We start from the raw sequence: 23075 nt of genomic DNA on the forward strand, positions 1-23075 counted from the left end.
AAAGGCCACATAAAAGATGTTATTGCCTAACAGAATTGTGTTTGAGCACATGGAAGTTATCTGTTTTGGTGTCAACAAATGTTTGTCATCAACTTGTCCCGTGATAACATAAAAGTGTACGATAAAGTGGCAAATAAAACACAGCGCGTCCCACCCGACTCAGGTCAACCATTTCAATCTCTGCCCTCTCCGCACCAAACCTGCAGCCATGGCTCCTAAAGAAATGGTCTCCTCTTCATCCCCACGCATGTGAAAGGACATGAAAAAAGTAAAATAAGGAAGAGGAACTGTGTGGAAGGGTATAAACAAACCATAGGTTGGATGCGTCTCAAGAGCTGACAGAGAATCATATTTAAAACGGTCACGTCTAAGATGCTGACTGTGTAAAATTTTAAAGAAATACAATGCAATCTATCCGTGGGATGTTTATCCTTTCCATTTTCTTTCTAGCAAAGATGAGTTTTCTGTGAATTATACATGTAAATGCAAAGTTCTTCATTATTATGTAAAAGTAAAAATAAATGCACCTTTCAAGGAGCAGGTGTATCTAACCCAGAATGCAGATGTGTCAAAGACACCAGAAGAAGAGTGACGCTTTTAACATTACTGGACAAATGTCCTGCTTTAAGGGTCAGATCAACCTACATGAAGTAGACGTTATGTGGCAATATACAGATTATTCACTCTGTACACAGTGATCTGATTTAAACATCTAATCCAAAAGACGTTTTGACTAAAAATTACAAGGTTCTCTGAATCAAGTAAAAATATAATAAGCTTCTTAATCACTCGGTCGTCAGCCATATTATCAAGGAAAACCGAGAGCTAGAAATGCAGGGGTCTTCACAAATACAAATATTCGCTCTTCTCTAGAGTAAAGCATTGCTGCCCATGTTGCTAGAGCCGTTTCTCCCCAGAACGCGACCTCCTCCTGGTTCTTCCAAGCGTGGAGTCTGCTGAATCCCCCAAATTCTGAGCCCACAAGAGTCAGGGAAAACTTACAACCAAAGGAGACTTTAAAAAGCGATGACGTGTAATATCTGTATGCACACAAGGTAAAATGAACTTTCTCTTCACTTACACGTTTAAACCAAGGGTTAAGGAAGAAATGAATGTGCTCAGACTACATAACGATAAAGATGGATGTTCTTCGTAAAGAACAACCACGAACATTTTTGAGATGGAGCTAATTCCTAGGATGACGTCACGTGGTGCCTTCATAACCACATCATTTTACAAAGTGCTCTGTTTAGCCTTATACGTTCAGGACGTATTAGAAAAGGGAAAGAGTCCACAGGGGGGAAAATAAACTCAAATTGGACCTTTATCACAAATTTCCTATCTTTAAAAATTCATCTTGGGGGCTTCCCTGGTGGCGCAGTGGTTGGGAATCTGCCTGCCAATGCAGGGGACACGGGTTCGAGCCCTGGTCTGGGAGGATCCCACGTGCCGCGGAGCAACTGGGCCCGTGAGCCACAACTACTGAGCCTGCGCGTCTGGAGCCTGTGCTCCGCAACAGGAGAGGCCACGATAGTGAGAGGCCCGCGCACCGCGATGAAGAGTGGCCCCCGCTCGCCGCAACTAGAGAAAGCCCTCGCACAGAAACGAAGACCCAACACAGCCAAAAATAAAAATAATAAATAAATAATAAATAAAAAATTTAAAAAAAAAAAGAAAAGAACAAACTTAAAACTAAGAATCATACAATAATTAATTTAAAAAAAAATTCATCTCAGGAGATAGAAAGTAAAATCATATTTCACAGCAACAACAAAAAAAGTGCAAGTGGAATGATGTAGTTTTTACCCCAATGACTCTTATCACGCTTTCAGTAGCCGCAAAGATAAAGTAAAGAATCCCCAGTCCGATGACCCGGTGCATGACTGTTCCTAGACGAGGCCTGGAACAAGCAGAAGCAAACAGAAAAAAGAAAAAGAAAAAGCAAGGTAAGTAAAACGTATCTGACTACAGTAACTGGCCCCATTTCCAACACCAGGGATGTCACTATCCAATCACGTCAGTCCCTTCCCGCCTCGGAGGTACTTTGTTTTAGGAAACAGCATTATTTCCTGGGAAGAAGGCAGAAACAGGCTCAGGGAAATCTGGCCTCCTTCTCTAGGACTTGAAGCTGTACTGATGCCTATGAAGCAATATTTTTGAGGCCAGAGGATCTTGCTGCTGAAATCCAAGCAATATGATTAACATAACCCAGGTACTATGTCTATAGAATGGACGAGAAGAGTGATGAAACCTAGGAAGTAAGTGCCAACTTCTAAGTGTCACTGGCAGAAATAATCATTTAATTCTTTCACTAACAGAAACTGTAAAGTGTTCTGAGATGTGTTTTGTCAGCGATAATCCACTGATTCTATGACTTGGGCAGAGAAAGAGCAGGATGTCAGGAGACTGAATCCCACTGCCTTCCTCTCGCAATACTCCCAAACGACAGTCCGAACAGACTTCAGCTTTCATTCTTCGAATTGAAAAGAATTAAAATAACAGTTTTGATTCTTTGAAAGTATAAATGAGTTGAGAACATGCAAAGATGATGATTTTTGCAATTAGTCATTTGAAAATAGAACTGAAATTTCGAGAATTCCCTGGTGGTCCAATGGTTAGGACGTGGCGCTTTCACTGCCGTGGGCCCAGCTTCAATCCCTGGTCGGGGAACTAAGGTCCCTCAGGCCACACAGCTGTGGCCAAAAACAAAAAAAGAACTGAAATTTCATGACACTTGCAAGTCAGAATTTATTGTGAATACGTTTTAACTCAAAAACCCTCCTTTCAGAGTAATTAGAAGAAAAAACTGGTTTTGAAAAAAAAAATACTTACGATAGTCATTTTAAAACAAATCTAAGTAAAAACTGAACTAATATCCATAGCTCATATTTCAGACAATTTATCTAATTTAGTTAATCTAAATTCTGATTCACTATAGCCAGCTTTCTGGAACCCTGCAACAGCCAGAACTGTTACTGCGCTCGCTTTGTAAGGGTTGAACACAAGTTGACAGTGAAGGGATTCAGTCAAAAAGGGCTGAGCCCTCACCCACCAGCTCAATCTTCTATCCCTTTCTCAGCCACCACCCTCTGCACCCTGGCACCTGATGTTCATAACTACAGCTGTGAGCTGCCCCTGGGACCCAGAGGGTTTTGTGTTCTATATACTGTACTAAGACCAAAAAACAAAAGAGAGCAAAACAGATGAAAAGAAGGTTTCCTCGCTACAGTCTTGGTAACTGCACCAGTCCGGAGCTCAGAAGCACATGTGCGTGCATTAGTGCACGGTTACTCAGTGCATGCTGTGTGCCGCCCAGCGCACTGGGGCCTCGGGATACAGCAGGACACAAGACAGGGAAGTCACACACAAGTGGGGGGAAGAGACAACAAATGCTAAGAAACACATCAAAAGGGATGAGGGGCTAGAGCGACGGAGGATGGGCACTGATTAGGGTCCCAAAGGGCCATCCTCCCTGGGGGGTGATGGTGAGGCAGAGAACTAAAGGAAGTGAGGGAGCAAACCACGCCTGGGATCCGGGGGAGAAGCTGACAAGCAGAGGCCCTTCCTGCGCTGTGAGCCAAGTGTCTGCTGTGTTTAAGGAACAGTGAAAGCAAGAAAACCAGCAGGAGGGGGCAGAGTGTTGGGAAGGAGAGTGGCAGGAGATGAGGTCAGCCATCGGAGAAGCCACAAGATGGAATTTGGGCTTCACTGAGTGAAATGAGCAGAGAAGTAATGAAATTGGAGTTACATTTTAAGAGAATCATCTTGGCTGCTGCTGTGTTTGAAAAGACTGACAGGAGACCAGGGCAGAAGCAGGGAAACCAGTTTGGAGGCTACTGGAGTGTAGTCTTGGCAGGAGAAGATGGTGGCCTGGACCAGGGTGGTGGCTGTGGAGGGGCAGGATGGGCCCATTCTGGACACGTTCAGCAGTCAGAGCCACAGAACTGGATGAGAAAGCCTCGGGGATGCCAGTCACTAGAGCAGAGGTCTGGGGCCTGAGCCCAGGGCTCCCCAACACTGGAGCTCGGGAAGACGAGGGGGCTCCAGCACAGGAGACCCTGAAGGAGCCTCCACGACCGGGCACCTGCACGGGGGCTGAGCGGGGCCCTGCGATTTGGCAAGGAGAGGTCAAGGTGACCTTGACAAGAGCAGTCTCAGTGGAGGAATGGGGCCAAACCTCACAAGGACAGAAAATGAGGGAAGTGGAAGCAGCCAAGTACAGACAACACATCGGAAAAATGCTGCTGCACACAGGGGAAAAGCAATGAAGGAGAAGCAGAGGAGAGGGCCATCTGGGTTCAAGGGAGGGTTTGCTTCTGAAGATGACAGAAGTAACAGTGTGCTGACGGGAATGGACCACCGGAGAGGGAAATTGACGCTATCAGAGAAAATGGGACAGACTGCTGGAACAGCTTCTTTGACAGAGGAGGTAACAGGACCCAGGGCACCAGGGGAGGGCGGGGCTTAACCACACACAGGGATGGTCCACGCCTTACAGGAGCACAACACGCTGCGTGTGGTCCAGAGGTGGGGAGGATGACACAGACCTGACGGCCGCAATTCCCTTCTGATGGCTTCTAATTCTTCAGTGAGAAAAGAGCCAAGATCAGCTACGATGGATGAAGGTAGGGAGGTGTGAGGAGAGAGAAGGGGTAAATGGTCTTCCGTAGAGTAAAGAGTCAGAACACAAATGGCAAGGGGATGGAGAACTGCCAGCAGCACTCAGGGCGTCCTTCAATTTCAGGGTCATGAAGTGAACTGAGCCAGGCAGTGGGGTGGGGGGTGTTCTTCTCAGGCTGACTCTGCGGCCCCGGCTGAACCTGCGCAGATGGAGAGCTGGATTTATCAAGGCAGGTTGACAAAGGAAAAGGCGGAGGGCCTCAGGGGTGGCAGGGGTGATCAGTGCCCTGCCGGACCGTGGAAGGCGGTGGGATCAATAGGCCAGAGGCCACACCAGGGACCAAGACTGCCTACAGCTGACATATTAGAGAAAGTAAACAGGAAACGGGGGAGGCTGAAGAGTGGATTGCTTAAATGTGCCACCATGCAGAGGGTGCCGTTATACACAATAATAAATAAATAATAATCAAGTCTAGAAAATGGCCAGGGGACTCAGAAGTTGAGGGGAGGTGACAGGTAAGAGCGGCAGAGGTGAGGAGGTGAGGTCAGGTTTCTTAAAGGATCCTCAAACGGATACTGAAATCACAGGGAATCCTGACAATGAAGTGCTGAGGAGAAAGACAGTAAAGCAAGTGCTCGGAGCGGGGAGGGATGCGGGGAAACCCGGCAGCTGACAAGGCCTGCCATCAGAAGAGGGAGCTGTGGTCCAGTGTGAGGGCTTGAGTTTCTGGGAGTCAGAGGGTCTTAGGGAACAGGCTCTTCCAAGTTCATGCCCAGGGACTCAAAGGTAAGAGGGAGAAAAGATCTGCGTGAGAGGGTCCCGAAAGCGGGTGCTCAGGCGACTGGTTTCGGCCAGAAATTCTGCTGAACCTGGTGTTTAATCAGAGCGCTCTCTCTTACAATATCTCATACAGGAAACAGAAAACGGTCTGAACTTCGAGAATCATTTAAAATGTTCCATTATCCTTATAGGTGATCATTCATCTAACTCTAAAGTTACTGGAATTCAAATTCAGGATCTTTATTTGTAAAAAGAATAAAATAGCCAGTGCATGGAAATCTTTTAAAAACACGTCCTTGCAGGTATTTCCCTCTGGGGTTTGTGCTACGATACTGAGAGGTGTCGGGTTTCACAGGGGTCACAGCGGAGATGGATGGGATCACAGGATGGGGATGCGGTGTCTTTTCCGGGCCCCGGTACTTACTTCACAATGCCGTATCCCAAGCTCACGATGATCACCAGGAGGCGAGCCAGTGTCCTCTTAATCGCAGATATCAACTCCGCAAAGATCAGTAAACCTTGGGCTGAGGGGGACGAAGGAAAATCACTCGCTCTGGGTCCATCTGGACGCCTGCCGCCAAGAGTCTAAATGTGTACTGTGTACAGTTACGTCCTGACCTCAGACGAATTAGCCATGTTTAATTTAAAGGTCATCTAACCCAAGTGATGTTTGAAACCTCAATGAAGGGGATTCTGATCGGCTCTACTGGGTACAGCTTTCTCACGTCCACTGGAAATCTGTCTCCCCAGGCTCCCCTCTGTTCTTATTCTTCCCCTTGAGGCTGCAAAGAATTGGAGCCCTTTCCTGTCCTGTAAATATCTGAAAACCATAATGCCCTCAAGAGCTCTCTTTTCTCCAGGTTGCCCTCATCATTTACTCATTCACGCTCCTACCGTGCGGCTATCACAGTAAAAGACACACCATGTTCCCTGCCCTCGTGAAGCCTGTACTCTGGTCGGGACAAGTAAATGGACAGAACTCAGCAAATGCTGGAGGTAACGCTGTATCTCCCAGGATTGTGATGAAAGCGACCTAATCCACACGAGGCAGGAAAATCTTCTCATAGGAAGTGACATCTACACCAGGGTTTGAAGGCTGAGTAGGAGTTAACCGTTTGGAGGAGGGAAAGGGGAAAGCAAAGGAAATGGCACATGCAAAGGCATGGAGGGAAAAAGAGACAAAGCAAAATATGCTGCAAGAAGTGAAAGTTCGGCATGTCTGCAGCAGAGCGTGTAACGAGGGAGGTCAAGAAAAGAGGCTGGGGCAGAGGCGGGGCCCAATCACCTCAGTTTTAGGCCAGGCCATGAGTCAGGGCTTGTTACTAAGGGCAGTGGGAAGTCAATGATAGTAAACAAGGGAGTGAAAAAGGAACTAGTAAACTACAGCCCATAGGCCAAATCTGGCCCTACATCTGTTTTGTAAATAAAGTTTTATTGGAACACAGCCATGCCCATTTGTTGTCTGTGGCAGCTTTCATGCTCCAATGGCAGTAGTTGAGAAGTTGCAACACAGACTACATGGCTCGCAAAGCCAAAAATATTTACTGTGTAGACTTTGCAGGAAAAGCTTGCTGACCCTTGGAATAAAGTAGACAGCTTTATTTTATCAAGATTGCTCTACTTAATGGCTTGGAGAGGAATAGACTGTAGGTGAGGAAAACGCGCAGGAGTCTATTCCAGAATTTAGCCAAGAGATGATGAGAGTGCTGGCGGTAAAGATGGAGAGGAGAAAGCCATTCAGAAACTAGTTGTGAATCCACCTAATATTCTTGTTTTCAGTTCATGTTTCTCTGCCTTCTCCAGAAGAAACCACAAGAGACCTTGCCCAATACCTTGAAGAAGTGCAGATATACTAAATTTATTACATATGCCTAACTGCCAATCTAGAAGCACAAAACAAAGAAGTCAATCGACACAACCTATTCTTAATGTATCCTTGCTGGGTCCTAACAATCACTAAATCATCACTGCTTGATTTTTCTGAAGTCTATCCTTCCAGGACCAATGCTAAGCAAGACAGCCTGGGTTACAGAATTTACGCTTGGGAAAATCAGAAACAACATGAGCCCAGGCCCCGTCTGGCGCCTCTCCTTTCCACAGGACTCCTCAAAGACAAGGACAGCAGTCTGGGGTTTCTCTTCCAAGGGCCTTCTGGTGTCATCTCAGAGGGCTTGAAGGCCCTGAGGACGACAGATAGATAGTCTTTCCTTCTCTTCATGGATCTCAGGCTTTTGCTGCGCCTCACCCAAGTTCACGCCACCCTCTTCTAGACAGAGACCCCCACCACTGGCAGCAAAGGAGCCGATCCGTCTTCTCTGGCATTCAAGAATGCTTTAACCCCCGGTCATATGCAGCAGCTCTATCCTTCTTTCCTTCCTTATCTGGTTTAGGGCAGGCAGACACACATACACACGCACACACGTCACTAAAACTTCTTATAGGGTAATAATACCTCTAACATGCCTCCCTGGATGTTTGTCTTTTCTTTATTGTTTTGTACATGTCTTTTTAAACTTTTTATTTTGGGAAATTACAAACATTCTCCAACACAGAGAAAGCGATATAATGAACTCCCATGTACCCATCACTCAGCTTCCATAGTTATCAACATTATGCTAAATTTGTTTCATCTATTTTCCAACTCACCCTCTTTTTTTCCCAGAGTATTTTAAAATAAAGAGCAGACATAACTACACCATTTGAAAATCTGTACCACGATCATTTGTAACTGACCACTAAGAACCACATTCCTGAGGGCTTTCTATCCTTCTGAGCTATCTCCCTTTTGAAGGTTCAGCGATGGAATTAATTGTACCTTTACTTCTCTGGCCCTTTTGAACTCTATCTTCTAGAAGTCTGGGGCACCCATCTGAGGATGCCCCACTATATGCCCTGCCTGCTTCCCACATTCCACTGTGTAAGCTGGGATGGTATCTCCCACGGTCACATGAAGTTCTTTGCAAAAAGGCTGCAGTCACCATCCATCCCGGCACTACTAATTTTACTCCCTGTGGCCAAATTTTCTTTTCTTCTTTGGAGGGGAAAGGAGAAGAAAGAGGATGGGGAAAAAAAACAGAGAAATATGTTAAAAGGATTGGCAGCACCCGATGTCCCCAGTCCAGAACTTCGTGTTGTTTAAAGCCAGTCACGGGTAGCTGAACCTTAGGGAATAGGAATTTTCTTTTCCCCAGGAGGGAAGTAAGGGAAATCAGCAAGAAGAAAACAGAAAATGAAGACAATACACATGCTAGCCTGGATCAGAGTCCTACTCTGATATTCTCTTCTTGGCTTCCCTCCTCGTCATCTATATGGTTGTTCCCAAACCATTGTATGAAGGTGGGGCGGGGAATCCCCACAGCTCTGCTCACAAATGCTAGGAGACTCGGGTCATACCATATTCATGGACACAGTCACCACTTACTTGATAACCCAGTGCTGTTGATGTTTTGGTATTCAGCATAAAAAACTGCTTTTTCAAGCATTCCCAGGAAAATAACAGCTGCAATCCAGAACTGGATTCTTAATATATCTTTCCAATAGCAGGCAGACCACATCAGCCAGAGTATGCCATATAAGATATAAACGATACACATCACCATGTAGAACTGTGGGAGGAGAAGCAATTTTAGTCAGTTAAGCCTTTTGATCATTTGAAAATTGACATTTCTACACTCAAGTTTGCAATCCTTTATTTTCCAGTCACCATGGAACCAGAAATAGAGGGTATGTCAAAGTGTTAGCTACTAAGGAATTACCACCACTGAGCTCTTAAAATGTTTAAATGTTCCAATTAGGATACAAAACTCATCTTTAAAAAAAGGAAAAAATGATAAGAGATACTCACAATCATCAGAGGCCAATCTGATGCAGAGATATATCCATGAGGCCCCATCGTAGAAAGAGAAACTGGTGATAGCAGGGTGGGGATAAAGAAATTAAGGCATTAAAATTAACAACCAGTTTTCCTTAAGTTTTTCAATGTAAGCTTATTTTAAGACTCCAAGAATACAAACCAAGTTAACAAATGCTGAATTTTTACCTTTGATTATGTAACTGTATGAAGATATCTTTACGTATTTGTATACATGCTCTTGTAAAGTGTGGGTCAAGTCAGATCTCATGCAGACAGCAAAGTAGTCCTGGTCTGAGATTGGCCCTGGCTGAGTCCCTGACCTAGCTGAGGACTTTGTCTTTCTTAATGTAACTTGGATAAATTACTGAACTCCAGAGACTTCCCTGGTGGTCCAGCAGTTAAGACTCCGAGCTCCCAATGCAGGGGGCCCGGGTTCCATCCCTGGTCAGGGAACTAGATCCCGCATGCCGCAAGTAAGATCCCACACGCTGCAACTAAAGATCCCGCACGCGGTGACCCAGCGAGGCCAAATTAATTAATTAATTAATTAATTTTAAAAATTAAAAAAAAAAAAATTTACTGAACTCCAGAATCTAGTTTGGGTTGTTGCCCGAGAGCAATAACAGAGTGCCGAATACAGTGCAAGACTTGCAAGGCTTAGCAACTGCGCCAGTTACTAACCAGCAGAAGCTTAAAGCTGCCTGCTGGTGTCAGAGGAAAAGATGCCACACCTGGGAAGGAAGGGTGCACAGGCTGGGGAGCAGGATGGCAGCAAGGACCCTGCTCCCTGTGTGGCATGGTCTGGGCCCATTACAGCACTTCCGGGAGGAAGGCCTGCTTCACACTCTCCAGAGCAGCCCCTCCACCAGCTTCCCCGTGGAAGACCAGCTCTGGGCCTCCTCTGCAGCCATGCCTGACTCACCTCACTGCTTTCTCCCTCCTCTCTGGACTGGGTGCCCCTCAGAGACAGAGCCTGGCTTCACTTCTGTGTCCCAGTGGGTGAATCAGAGCAGTTTGCAAATCCCCAGGATCCTCACATGCTGCTTGGCTACTGTCAGCTGAGCAGATATCCAGTCTAGAAAATGACCGCTAAAGCAATTCCAGGACCCATGGAAGCATTCGCTCCCTTGAAAACCTCTTAGTGTGAGCCTGCTCTCACACTGGGCACCAGGAACTACGGTTTCACGAGGCAAAGAGCATCTACCTTACAGGCAGGCAGGGGAGCTCACAGACCACAGAAGCCACAGTTGCCAGACATGCTACTTCTACTCCTAGGCTACAAACAGATTCTTTTTCTTAAACTTTTTAAAGAACAAAAATTTTAAACCCCTGATGATGGCCATTTTCAAGAAACAGAATATAATCCACTTCAAGTACGATTAAGGTGTCGCCTATCCATTTCTACATGTTAAAAAAAATTTTTTTTAATCTGGAAGGATGGAGAATTTTGTATGCCTCTATGAAGTTTAAAACTTTTTAAATTAATCTTTTTTTCTAATTCACCCTTTTATTTATTTTATTTTATTTATTTTTTTCTTGGCCACGCTGTGCGGCTTGTGGGATCCTAGTTCTCTGACCAGGGATTGAATCCTGGCCCTCGGCAGCCGAAGCACAGAGTCCCAACCACTGGACCACCAGGGAACTCCCAAAATTTATCTTAAATTAATTTAAAATTTCCATTCCGTTAAAAAAATAAATATTAGAGTTAAGAGAAGCATAAAGTTCTAAGTACCCCAAATAAACAGATTATTCATTTTTGTGATTAACAGAAAATCATTTTTGAATAATGTGTTTTAACAGAGAATGCAGATTTGGGTTAATGACAAAAATACAGAATACAGTAAAAGCAGACAATAAAACATGCATACTGTTTAACTATACCATTCAAATTCCAGCTTGCATCTGTTTTTTCTGTTTTAATAGAAACAATAAAGATATGAAACCCATCTCTCTGTGTTTTGGCTACAACATCCTGAAACAGAAAAAAAAATCCTTCATGTTATTTTTCTAAATTGCTATATAAGATATAGCTAAACGACTGTCCACCACATTTTAAAATAACTTTTAAGAATTGAATTGGGTTACTTTAAAAAAAAACACACAGATAAAAGGAATGGTGGGCTGTGGAAGGATAGCGGGTAGTGGAAGGATTTCCTCCATTTGTTTTTTTTTAACCACCATCCTCCCAGACCCAAAGGGATGGAGGACGAAAAAAGCCTTTTCCACTTGCCAGTGTCTTCTACTTTTTATATTTCTACAGGTGTTCCCCCTAATGTTACCATTCTATGTTTTATTTAATACTACCTTTCAAATAGTTTTTCTAATATCCTAGTATAATCAAGCATTCAGTTATTTATTTATTTATTTATTTATTTTTACTTTTTGGCCACGCCCTGCGGCATGTGGAATCTTAGTTTCCTGACCAGGGATTGAACCCGCACCGCCTGCATTGGAAGCACGGAGTCTTAACCACTGGACCACCAGGGAAGTCCCAAGCTTTCAGTTTTTAAATGTGTGTTTTTTTAAATTGAACTGGGGGAGAAAGATGTCAGATAACATTGCTGGAAATGACTCAGATTCAGTGTACAGGCTAAAGTATTTAAATTCCTTAAGGCACTCTGTTGCTAGCAGTCTCACTGAGGCCTGAAACTGCCCACTGGCACTGCCTGTGAACCCTGCAGTGCCCCCATGTAGCTGGACCAAACTTTTCACACTCCTCCTTCCTGAGTATTTCCTATCCTTCCCTCTCATTTCCTACTCCTCCACCTGTGACAGTTTGTGCAAAGCAAAGAGTTGGTCCAGCCACTGCAGAGTGAATGCCCTTCCACTATCAGACTACTCTGTAAGATGGCTGGAGAAAACAGTATAAAAGCAGAAGAGTACCAGTCTAAAGGCAAACATCAAGCTCTTCTAAATCCACTTTCAGTCCCTACACTCAACTCCTTGTAATCCTCTCAACCTCTTAGTCTTCTGACTTTGAGTAATTTCCCCAAATTCCAAATTTCCCCTCCCCCTCGTGCTACATCATGGTTTCTATCTATTTCTTTACTTCCTTAATGATGATACAGATCAGCCCACTGCTGTGCTGTCTCAGGTATTTGGCAGTGGAATTTTATTTTTTAAAATAAAGAAAGACTACATAGAAGTTACCGTTAAATCACACCTTTAAAGAGATTTTTAAACAAAGACAGAACCAAGTATGTACAAAATTCACACAGACATTATGTAAGGAAATATACTGTTTTAAATAATGCTTCTTTTTTCTTTCCTAATTCTACTAACCCTACTTTAGATCACTCTCTGAGCATCTGTCCATCAACAGATTCTGTTCAGTCTTACTCTAACTTGTATGTATTTGATTTAAAGGCAAATAAAATGACTTACCGCTGACCCTTCCTGGTTTGAAACATTTCCGGTATTTGTTATTAGTTCTTTATTCTGGAAAAATAAAATAAAATAATTTCATTTTATATTGTTGCCTTTCCATAAGGAAAAATAGTTTTAACAATTAAGAAAAAAAATGTGTTATGAAAAAAGTAAAGATTAAAGCTGAACACCAGAGAACAAATCTCACTGTATCCCAAACATGCGTAACAAAATCCTACTTTTGAAAAATTACTTCCTTAATCAGGGCGGTGGTTACCGTTGGCAGGGAGGGTAGTAGGAACTCAAAGGGAGCTCGAGGTGCTCAAATGCCCTGTTCTTGATCGGGATTCACACGGGTGGGTTCAGGTTGTGAAAATTCATCAAGCCCTACACTTCTGATATGCAAGCTTTGCTGTAAATTTATGTATATTTATTATACCTTGACACAAATTTTTAAAACAACCCTTTAACATTTTTATTAAAGACATTTTCATTTCAGAATTTACAGGACAAAAAATCAGTTAAAATGACCCACAGCCTCACTACCCAGAGATGACTGCTGTTAACATTTTAGAATCTAGTCTTCTAGGCTAGGAGGAGAAAGTGCACAAAGGAGAGTGTTCAAGTGTGTTAAATGCTGGTAAGTCAAGTACACTGACAGACCTTCAGTAGGAGTAACAGACCTAGGGATCTAATGACATGGAGGTCATTGGTGACCTTGACTAGAGCTGTTCTGATGGGATGATGGGGGCAAAGCCCTGACTGGGGTGGGCAGAAGAGAGACGAGGGATGGAATGACAGCAAATCATGAAAGGATGATAAAAGGATCCTCTTTCAAGGATGCTGCTGCAAAAGGCACAAAGAAATGGAACAATGGTTCCACTTATTATGTACTGCCACACACACAAAAGAACTAAACCTAAAAATTGACAAATTAAGCACCTTCCTTTATCAAAATACTGATAAAACAGGAGTTGATACTTGCACTCACTGGGAGAAACATAAATTCTATTTCAACATGGCAAGACAGGTACTCACATTCAATGAGGGAAACACCTGTAAATCACTGTTGCAATCTAAGTTTTCATTTTTTGTTGTCCAACATTCGCTGTTCTTGAAATAATGACCACAAAAGTCTTCACTGACACTAAGTTCATGTTTTCGTGACAGCTCCTATGCAAAGTAAGATTCTACGTCATAATTTATTTCCACTTAATATCTAAATAATACCAAAAAGTTATTCAGCTTGGAACACTTGAAACATGCAATAGAACAAAATACCGAAAAGAAAAAGTTTTGAATATAATTTTCAGTACAATTGAGGTAAACATAACATTTTAGCCATTCTGATGTGCTCAGATAGAGTAATACATAATATAAGCATTCTCTCACAGTAAGAAAAGTGATTAAGATGTTACTACAAGGAAATGGTTCACAGAGAAATACAAAATACTTTGTCCTGGGGCTACTTCCATTTTACTCCAGGTATAAAAGATTTTACAGAGAAAGAAAGCAGCATTTAATTACAAGGAAAGATAAACCAAACACTTAGTAACATAAAGCAAAGATGGCAAACCCAACTGAGTGCAGGGGGAACACTCATTTACACATCAACGAACAATGAGGCTCCTAGATGGATGAATAAAACCACTCTCCTAATGGCAACTCCCAGGCATGAAGAAAAGGTTAAGAGGCTTCCATTGGCCAAATATGGGACAATTTGAGCAAAATACATAAATACAGTAATAGATTATAACCCACCCAACAAAGTTAAAATCAATGAGTCCATAATGATAATTGACTGACTGACAGACAGACGGATAAGAGAGAGGAAAAGAGCACATCCTCATAGTCGAATGCTAATAAATGTAGAAGAAAACATGGAATTAGAAAATCATTGTTTAGCAATCATCACAGTGGTAACTGTGCTTTGATTCAGGCAAGAATCAAAGAATGTTAAAACAAGGACTGATGAAAAAACAGGATATTTACATATAAATGCAAAAGTATTTCTTCACAAATTATTGTTAACAACAAGGAGAAAAGTAGTAGCTTTACAGTGGAGAAACCTGGCAGAAACTTCCTTAACTGATCAAAGTTAACATCACCAAAAATGGGATAAAACAGTATATTTTCTGGTATGCCTGCCAAAAATATAACCTGAATTGAATCACGAGGAAACGTGAGAAATATTCAAATTGAGGGACATTTTGTAAAAATAAAGGGCTTGTACACCTCAAATATATCAATGTCATATCATGAACCACCCTCAACACCTCCATCCCCCCAAAAAACCTGCAGAAATACAATGTGATCCTGGATTGGATCCTATACCAGAAAAAGAAACGAGAAAAAAAAAAAAAAAAAAGCTGCTAAAAAGGATGTTGTTGGGACACTGGCAAAGTTTGAATATGGTTTATTAGCTATTATATCAATTAGCATTGTATCACTGCTAAATTTCGTAAATCTGATCACTGTACTGTATAATCTAAGGGAATACCTTTGTTCTTAGGAAATACACACTGACCTAACCCGGTCTCTTTTTCCTCCTCTCACACTCTCCCCCTCCTTTTCCCTCCTCACCTCTTTCTGAGGTCTACTTATACTCACTAAATCTACTCATACTCACTGAAGTTCTAGGTTCCCTATGACTAATTTTTTGAATGAAGTGAAACTTTTTCATTTCTTCTTTAAATTGAGTTGGTTTTCATTTGTGCATGACCCACAGTCCCCTTTATCAATGGTTTCCACAACTCTGATTTAAATATTTACTAACATTTTTCATAAGATACAAGGAAACTAAAAGATCTGTATTCTCAGAAAGCATATACTTTGATATAATTAAGGCATTTATTGCCTAAGTCCCAAAATCTGTGGCACTTCTCTATTTCTGGCCTCCTCACTTGATAAGCTAATAAATCTTTAAACTCCTAATTTTTCCTTCATAGCTTTAGACACATTTAAAATTTGTGTTTTACTTACTTCCAGCTCAGAATATTCATTGTGACAGGTATGATGCTCCAAAAGCCACACTATGGTAAACTTCACAGGCCCAGAGCAACTGAATGACTTCACTGTTTAGAGAAAGAAAGTCTCATTTTAGAACAATTATATATATACTCTAATATAAACTTAAAGCTTCAAGAACACAATTTAAAATAGACTACTTTGGACTTCCCTGTGGCGCAGTGGTTAAGAATCTGCCTGCCAAGGCAGGGGACACGGGTTCAAGCCCTGGTCCGGGAAGATCCCACATGCCGTGGAGCAACTAAGCCCGTGCGCCACAACTACTGAGCCCATGTGCCACAACTACTGAAGCTCGCGCGCCTAGAGCCTGTGCTCTGCAACAAGAGAAGCCACTGCAATGAGAAGCCAGCGCACTGCAACAAAGAGTAGCCCCTGCTCGCCGTAACTAGAGAAAGCCTGCGTGTAGAAACGAAGACCCAATGCGGCCAAAAATAAATAAATGTTCCTTTAAAAAATAAATAAATAAAATAGACTACTTTAAGGAAACAATGAGTAAAGTATTACCTAATTTCTCCAAAAAGTCACTGCAAAATGAGACAGGTAAATTCCTTAAATTAAATTATTACAGTTAACCAAGGCTGAGGCTGGTAGAGTTTCTGGGGCAGAGTACCCAAGAGGTGGGAACTACACAGAGAAAGGGTCAATGAAATCTGCATACAGATCCTTGGTCTCTGGCTGCATAACAGCCTGCCCGTGCATAGGGACAAGCTGAAAAATTCTCAGAGTTCACATGGGGATGGGAACTAGCCAGAGTCTGCACTAGCCAGAGTGGAGAGGCCTCATTAAACACACCTAGCGTTTGGGAGAGACGCAGAAGAGTCACACCTTAGAAGTGGTGCTAAGTTAGTTCTAGAGTAAAGGCTACTCCTGATCCATCGTAAAAGAAATTAAAAACAAAATTGGAAAGGATCGAACTGACCCCAAAGAAACTTAACTGTCTGCCAGAACAAAGTTGTTCAAGGAATACAACATTCTAGTACTCAAGAATGTAAAATTCACGATATCCACTATCCAAACAAAAGTACTAGATCTACAAAGTGGGAAAAGTTGACTCATAATTATGACATGAATCAGTCAATTTGACAACGATGTGCACTGTTCTATGTGTCTATCACAGTTCCACAGTGTTAGGATTACCGTAGCTTCATGTTAAGTTCTGGAATCAGAGAGTAAAAGCCCCCCCACTTTGTTCTTTTTTAAAACTGTTTTGGCTATTCTAGGTCCTCTGTATTTGCATATAAGTTTCAGAAACAGCTAGCCAGTTTCTATATAAGTGTGCCTGGATTTTGATTGGGATTAATTGAATTTATAGGTCAATCTGGGGAGAATTGCCAGTATAATGTTAAGTTATAGATTTAGCATAGATGCCCTTTATCAGGTTGAGGACATTTCCTTCTATTTCTAGCTTTCTGAGAGTTTTCATCATGGATAGGTGCTGATTTTTTTCAAATGCTTTTTTGTATATTTGAGATGATTATATGATGTATTGCTTTTATTCTGTTAATATGGTGAATTACACTGAGAGATTTTCACCAGTGGCTCCACATGACTGCATCTTGAATGGAGTAGCTAAGAGGGGTCACCTTAGCTTTCCTTAGGGAAAGCAAGGCATCTGATCCACCAAACAGCATGGACACATACCCAAGGGACCAATGCTTAACTTCGTAGGCACTAAAATTTGGCTCTGGGACTTCCCTGGTAGCACAGTGGTTAAGAACCCGCCTGCCAATGCAGGGGACACGGTTTCGAGCCCTGGTCTGGGAAGATCCCACATGCTGTGGAGCAACTAAGCCCATGCGCCACAACTACGGAGCCTGTGCTCTAGAGCCCGCGCGCCACAACTACTGAGCCCATGTGCCACAACTACTGAAGCCCGCACGCCTAGAGCCCGTGCTCTGCAACAAGAGAAGCCACGGCAATGAGAAGCCCACGCATCGCAACGAAGAGTAGCCCTCGCTCGCCACAACTAGAGAAAGCCCGTGCGCAGCAACGAAGACCCAATGCAGCCATAAATAAATAAATAAATAAATAAATTTATTTTTTTTAAAAGTCATTCCTAACAAATATTTTTTAAAAATAATAATAATAAAATAAAATGTGGCTCTGGGAGAACTCAGAGACTCAGTTTCATCTTTCACACCACAGATGTAGATGTATAAACCAGAATGCCTAATTACTCAAACAGTAACTATAAAGTAGATGTATAATGATCAACTAACTCTCTTTCTTCAGCACACCTTCCTGAATGTCCATTGTGATGAGAAGGCTGCTTGGTGAATATGGCAGCAGAACAAGGACGCTCAGGTGGGCACTTCATCCACCCCCGCCAGCCACAATGTTAGAGCTAGTCATAGTTAAAGAAAGACCTCTCTCCCATCAGTGCTGGGACACTGCCAGCTTTTACCTGACTAAACCCTCATTTTTTTTGTTACGCTTTTGTTCCTAACTCCCTTCTGCTGCCTCATTTTTCTTTCTTTAGATATGTTAATACTAAATTGTGGTCTACTTTTAGGCTGATCTCGGACATTACATATTGATTTTTAAAAAAATCAAATTCTGTGTTTCAGTGGTCCATATAACTTTTTATTCCCCCATGTAATTTTTTTGTCTGCACCAGTGTTTTAAATCTTGTCTAGACAGTAAGACATGAATTTATTAAAGCATTGAGAGGCCAAAATTTTTTCCTCACCCACCTTGGGCTTCAATTTCCTCTTACCAAGCTCTTATCACCACTGATGATCTATATCACGAAGCTGCTTTGAACCGCCTTTGCTTTCTAGCTGATGGCTGGCCTACTTCCGTCAGCAAAGACCACACATGGCAGAATTCTCCAACAAATGATCAGAGGATGGTGTGAGAGATAAAAGGGCCACAGCTGTGGGTCCCACGAAGCCAATTTGCTCTACCCAACAAAAAAACTACTCCTTACCCCAAACTTTAACTCTGGCAACCAACTGACCTAGTCAAGTTACTGGAAACACCTAGAGGGGTTAGTGCACAGTAAATATGATCCACTGTAAACTCATTAAAAATACTGCAAACCTCAAGATCTATGACTTGGTAGTCATGACACACCAGTATTTACATAGACAACACAGTCCCTAGCAAATATTTTCACTTTCATAAGCTCCAAAATCCTAATTGTTAGTGTCTAATAATTTTTATTTCATACTGTGATCATGTGTATATTTAGAAAATTTTCAGAAACACAAAGGTTTCATCACAATCATGGCATTTCATATAACCATAAAAAGAATTTACTGAATTTTAAAAGGGATTCAGAGTCAAATTTCGGAGGTCAAATACTTTTTTGCTGAAGACTACTTTATTAGGTTTTAACTATAATTTTTAAAGAATGATTCACATTACATTTTCTGAGACAGGGTCAGAAAAATTCATTCTTGAAAATAACTATGACCCGACTGGAACAAAAGAAACCCTTAAAATGTTAGGATCACTTAAAAACATTTGCCTAGTTTAAAATATATAATATTACAATGTGTTATGTTAGTTTATATTAAATTAATGCATTAGTTTATATTACATGTTGCTCATTTATAATTTATTGTTATTTTACTGTTATATTAGTTTATTATACTTACCAGAAAACTTGATCTCAGTAGAGTTAAACATAGTTTTCCTAAATATTAAAGGTCCTGATTTCTATAATGAAAAACAAAGAAATACAGAAAGCTCTTGTTAAAAACATTTCTCTCTACTGTTTAAGAGTATAGTTTTATCCTGGAAAATACATAGTTCTAATCCTTTAACTTCTATGCCTGGAGTGATTATTCTTTAAAAACGTAAATCTGGGACTTCCCTGGCAGTCCAGTGGTTAAGACTCCGTGCTTCCGCTGCAGGGGGCACAGGTTCAATCCCTGGTCAGGGAACTAAGATCCCACATGCCCCGTGGCTCGGCCAAAAAAAAAAAAAAAAAGGCATTAAAAACGTAAATCTGATCACATCACTCACTGGCTTAGAACCTTGTCTCATGTAATCTACTCCCTGCAATGGATGTGAGGCTCCGGAAGGCTCCTGGGGCCAGCAACGCACGGCGGGTGAGGGCGGCTGCCACTGTATGATGACTGCTGCTCAGACAGAGAACCTGTCTGTGCATCTGCAGCTGCTCTCGTGGTATCAACATAAATGCACTTCTGATAAAACAACTCACCCTCTCCCTAAGTTATGGTTTACCGCTGTCTCTTTACAAGAGACCAAATCTCACTGCCGCTCACAGGGCCCCGCAAAACCAAGGCCTGCCCACCTCTCTTGCACCTTTCTCTCAGGTCCTCAAAAACATGACACTCCTTCCTGCCCTCAGGACCTTAGTAGTCAACCTGAAACTTACTTGAAATCCCCTCCCTGTCGCTCTCTTCATCTAGTTATTTCCTTCTTATCCCTGAAAACCCAGTTCAAATATCCCCTTCCTCAGGGGGTCTTCCACTGGGGCCCACACCAGGCCAGGCCCTCCCTTCCATGGTCTGTAAGACCCATTCCTCACAACCCGTACCACAACCAAAATGAAATCTTACACTAGTTAGTTATTTAATGTCTGCCCTCACCAAGAAAAAAAATCCTGTGAGAAGGGATTACGATAAACAAACATGTGGTTAGGAATTAAGGAAAAACACTGATAGGACAAGCAGCTCTTTCTTGATAACCTCTTCTCCCTCCTCAACAGTTTCAACATCAATAAAACCCTGGGCCCAGACCCCTCCTCTGAGCTGCACATCCACATACCCAATTGCCTAAAGGTCATGTCCACTGGGATGTCCAAGAGACGGTCCACACTCACCTGCCCCAATCCAGACACCTCCCCCCCTGCTCCTTACCAGCTCTCTTCCTGCGCTGTCTACTATGGTTGTAGGCGCTGCCACCCCCAGTCATGGCTCTTTCCAGTCTCTCACCTCCGTCACCCCATCTCCACGGCATGCCTACTTTATCTCACAGGCACTTCCCAGATTTAGCTCTTTCTCTCCATTTCTGCCACCACTGCCCTAATTCAGGCCTACGCTTCTGCAATAACTGGTACCTCCGCCTCCAGACCGGAGCCTGTAATTCATCCTTTGATAGCAGCCACAGTGATGAGCAGGTATGTCTAAAACCCTTCAATGGCACTTCCTCATTCACACCCCAAAGCTGCTAGTGGTGACCGGGGTGGGGCTAATCCAACCTATAAACGGGGTGTGTTGGGCCCACAAGGGGCCTTTAAACGTTTTTTTTTTTAATTAGTTGACATAATAAAAATATGGAATCTGACTTCACTTTAAAAAAAGAAAAGGAGACCTGGCAATTCTGTGCCTAGACCACCCTGTAGCATCCACCAGCTGGAGCCAGTCTGTATGCAGCCGATTCACTTCCAACTTATTCGGACTTAGTTTATGCTACTGCCCACTCACTACAGAAGCAGCATCAAATGGTAAGTGTGGTTCTCTGAGTTTTGCTTTTTACTGTTCAGAGAAATTTAACGATGAAGATACGCAGGCTCTATCACTGGCACACAAAATAGGGCACCAACCCAGAAGAATCCTGGAAGAAATGGTTGCACTGGGTCTTAAAGATTCAGAAAGATATGTACTCTCCTTCCTTTATGCAGCTTTTGTGCTATAGGAAGAACTTGTAGCCTCTGGTACTTTCTCTTTCCGGTTGAGGATATCAAAATATAAGTTTTGCCTTTAGAATTGGGACATCGTTTCCATACATGTGGAAAATACTCATCTCAAACGGAGCTGGATGAATCCTCTGAATCTAGAAAAGCAGGAGATAAGGCCTCTTCGATTTCCTGTCCCTCTTCAGCAAATCTTTCCAAAATTCTACCTCTGCATTCCTCCCACATCATCTCATGTAACTACTGGATGTCAAGTTCTCAAATGGCCTGCCCTGGAAAGGAAGTTTCCACACTCATGCCTCCAGACTAGCCTTGCAAACATCCCTTAATTACACATCCTGCCCCCGCCCCCCCCCCCCCACACACTCCCGGAGCTGTGATGTCAGGAACCCAAGAAGAGGGAAAGAGGGGTGGGGTGACTATTGCATGTTCCCTTCTCATTTAAAGAAAGAAAAAAAAAAAAAAAAGGCACAAGCGCTTTCTAAATTTATGCGGAAACTGAAGCCCTGGAAAATCCACTCTGTGGCCACACGGGTGTGGCCCTGTGGTTGCACCCGGGCACGAGGAGAGGTCAAATCCAAAGATGCCGCTAGGAGTGCCGAGGGGTTCAGGGCTCAGGTCTGAAAAAACGAGGACCTGATCTAGCCAGAGCATGTCGGAGCAGAGCGAGGGGCCAGGACTTCGGGAATGGTGATCCTCATGAACAGGGTTCAGAAGGGATAGCAATCCCCCAGCACACAAGCTTGACAGATCCTCCCCACAGCCCAGGTCGGGCCGGAGGAGGGGGCGCTCCCCGCGCCGAGCAGACAAAGAGCCCAGAGAAAGTTTCAGGGGACCCGGGACAGGCCCGGCCAGATCAACAAGCCCGGGACCGGCTCCTGGAGCCCAGAGAGCCCGGGGAGGACCTGCGGGCCCGGGCAGCACCTCGCCTGGGTCCCGACACTCCACTTACGTCATTGATCGTCGCTGCCCAGAGCCCGAGCTCGGGGACGGCGCCCACAGCCGCCGGGCCCCAGCACAGAAGGCAGAGGGCGACTCGCAGCAGCGGGCGCCTGGCGGGAAGGCGGCCGCGGGATGGAAGCCAGACCCCGGCCCAGCTGGTGGCGGCCATCTTGACACGGAAGCCGCACCTGGCGCTCCGTGGCGCCCGCCACGCCCCAGGCCCGCACCTGGTGCAGCTCCGCCCCGGGCGGGTTCGGGTCCGGGAAGTGTGGTTGGGGCATGGAGGCGGGGCTCAGGGCCGGCCGGGGCGTGGAGCTAGAGGTGGGGCCAGAGAGTGGAAAGGAAAGGGGGCGGGAGAGAGGGACGGGTCCGAGCGTAAAGGCGGGCCCAGGCAGGGAGGGGAGCCGGGAGAGGAGGCGAGGGGCGGGGCTCAGGGTTGGGCTGGAGTGTGGCGGCGGGGCCGGGCGGGCGTGGAGGAGATGGGCGGGGCTCAGAGTCAGGTCGGGGGTAGGAGGCGGGGCCGGAGGGGAGGCGGGGTCGGAGGGGAGGCGGGGCTCTAAATCAGGTCTGAGCTGGAAGCGGCTTCAGCCCGAGGCGGGAAGCTGAGGTCCCAGAATTCGCATGGCTCTGGTCGGATGCTTAGTGGAAAATATAGGATGGAGCTACTAGCTAAAGTTTTTCTCTGTGTATTTCAGTTTCTTGAATCCTCTGCATTTGTCCCCCAACCCCCTCAGCTCAGGGGAAACAAACTGTTCTCTAAATTCATGGTAAGTGCCTGGAAAGTGCTTTGAGGTCCCGTCCGTTGAACCCAAGGCATTGTATTGTGAGTATAATGTCTGTAGGATGGTTAATGATTTTTAGAACAAATAAAGTTGTCT

The 23075-nt window shown here is 43.8% G+C and overlaps 1 protein-coding gene across 1 annotated transcript in view; it reads right to left on the reverse strand.

Moving 5' to 3' along the window:
• Window positions 1-22488, reverse strand: part of TMEM87B (transmembrane protein 87B) — a 51192-nt gene extending 28704 nt beyond the window's left edge. The window contains exons 1-10 of the mRNA XM_061211253.1: window positions 22208-22488; window positions 19250-19310; window positions 15603-15694; window positions 13659-13793; window positions 12639-12692; window positions 11136-11226; window positions 9246-9307; window positions 8823-9006; window positions 5826-5925; window positions 1807-1900 (exon numbers count right to left, since the gene is read on the reverse strand). Of these exons, the coding sequence (XP_061067236.1) occupies window positions 1807-1900; window positions 5826-5925; window positions 8823-9006; window positions 9246-9307; window positions 11136-11226; window positions 12639-12692; window positions 13659-13793; window positions 15603-15694; window positions 19250-19310; window positions 22208-22366 (1032 nt within the window). The 5' untranslated portion in view covers window positions 22367-22488. The remainder of the gene's footprint in view (window positions 1-1806; window positions 1901-5825; window positions 5926-8822; window positions 9007-9245; window positions 9308-11135; window positions 11227-12638; window positions 12693-13658; window positions 13794-15602; window positions 15695-19249; window positions 19311-22207) is intronic.
• Between the last annotated feature and the right edge of the window lie 587 nt (window positions 22489-23075).

This window comes from Eubalaena glacialis, chromosome 14, assembly GCF_028564815.1.
Source record: "Eubalaena glacialis isolate mEubGla1 chromosome 14, mEubGla1.1.hap2.+ XY, whole genome shotgun sequence".
Taxonomy (NCBI): Eukaryota; Metazoa; Chordata; class Mammalia; order Artiodactyla; family Balaenidae; genus Eubalaena; species Eubalaena glacialis.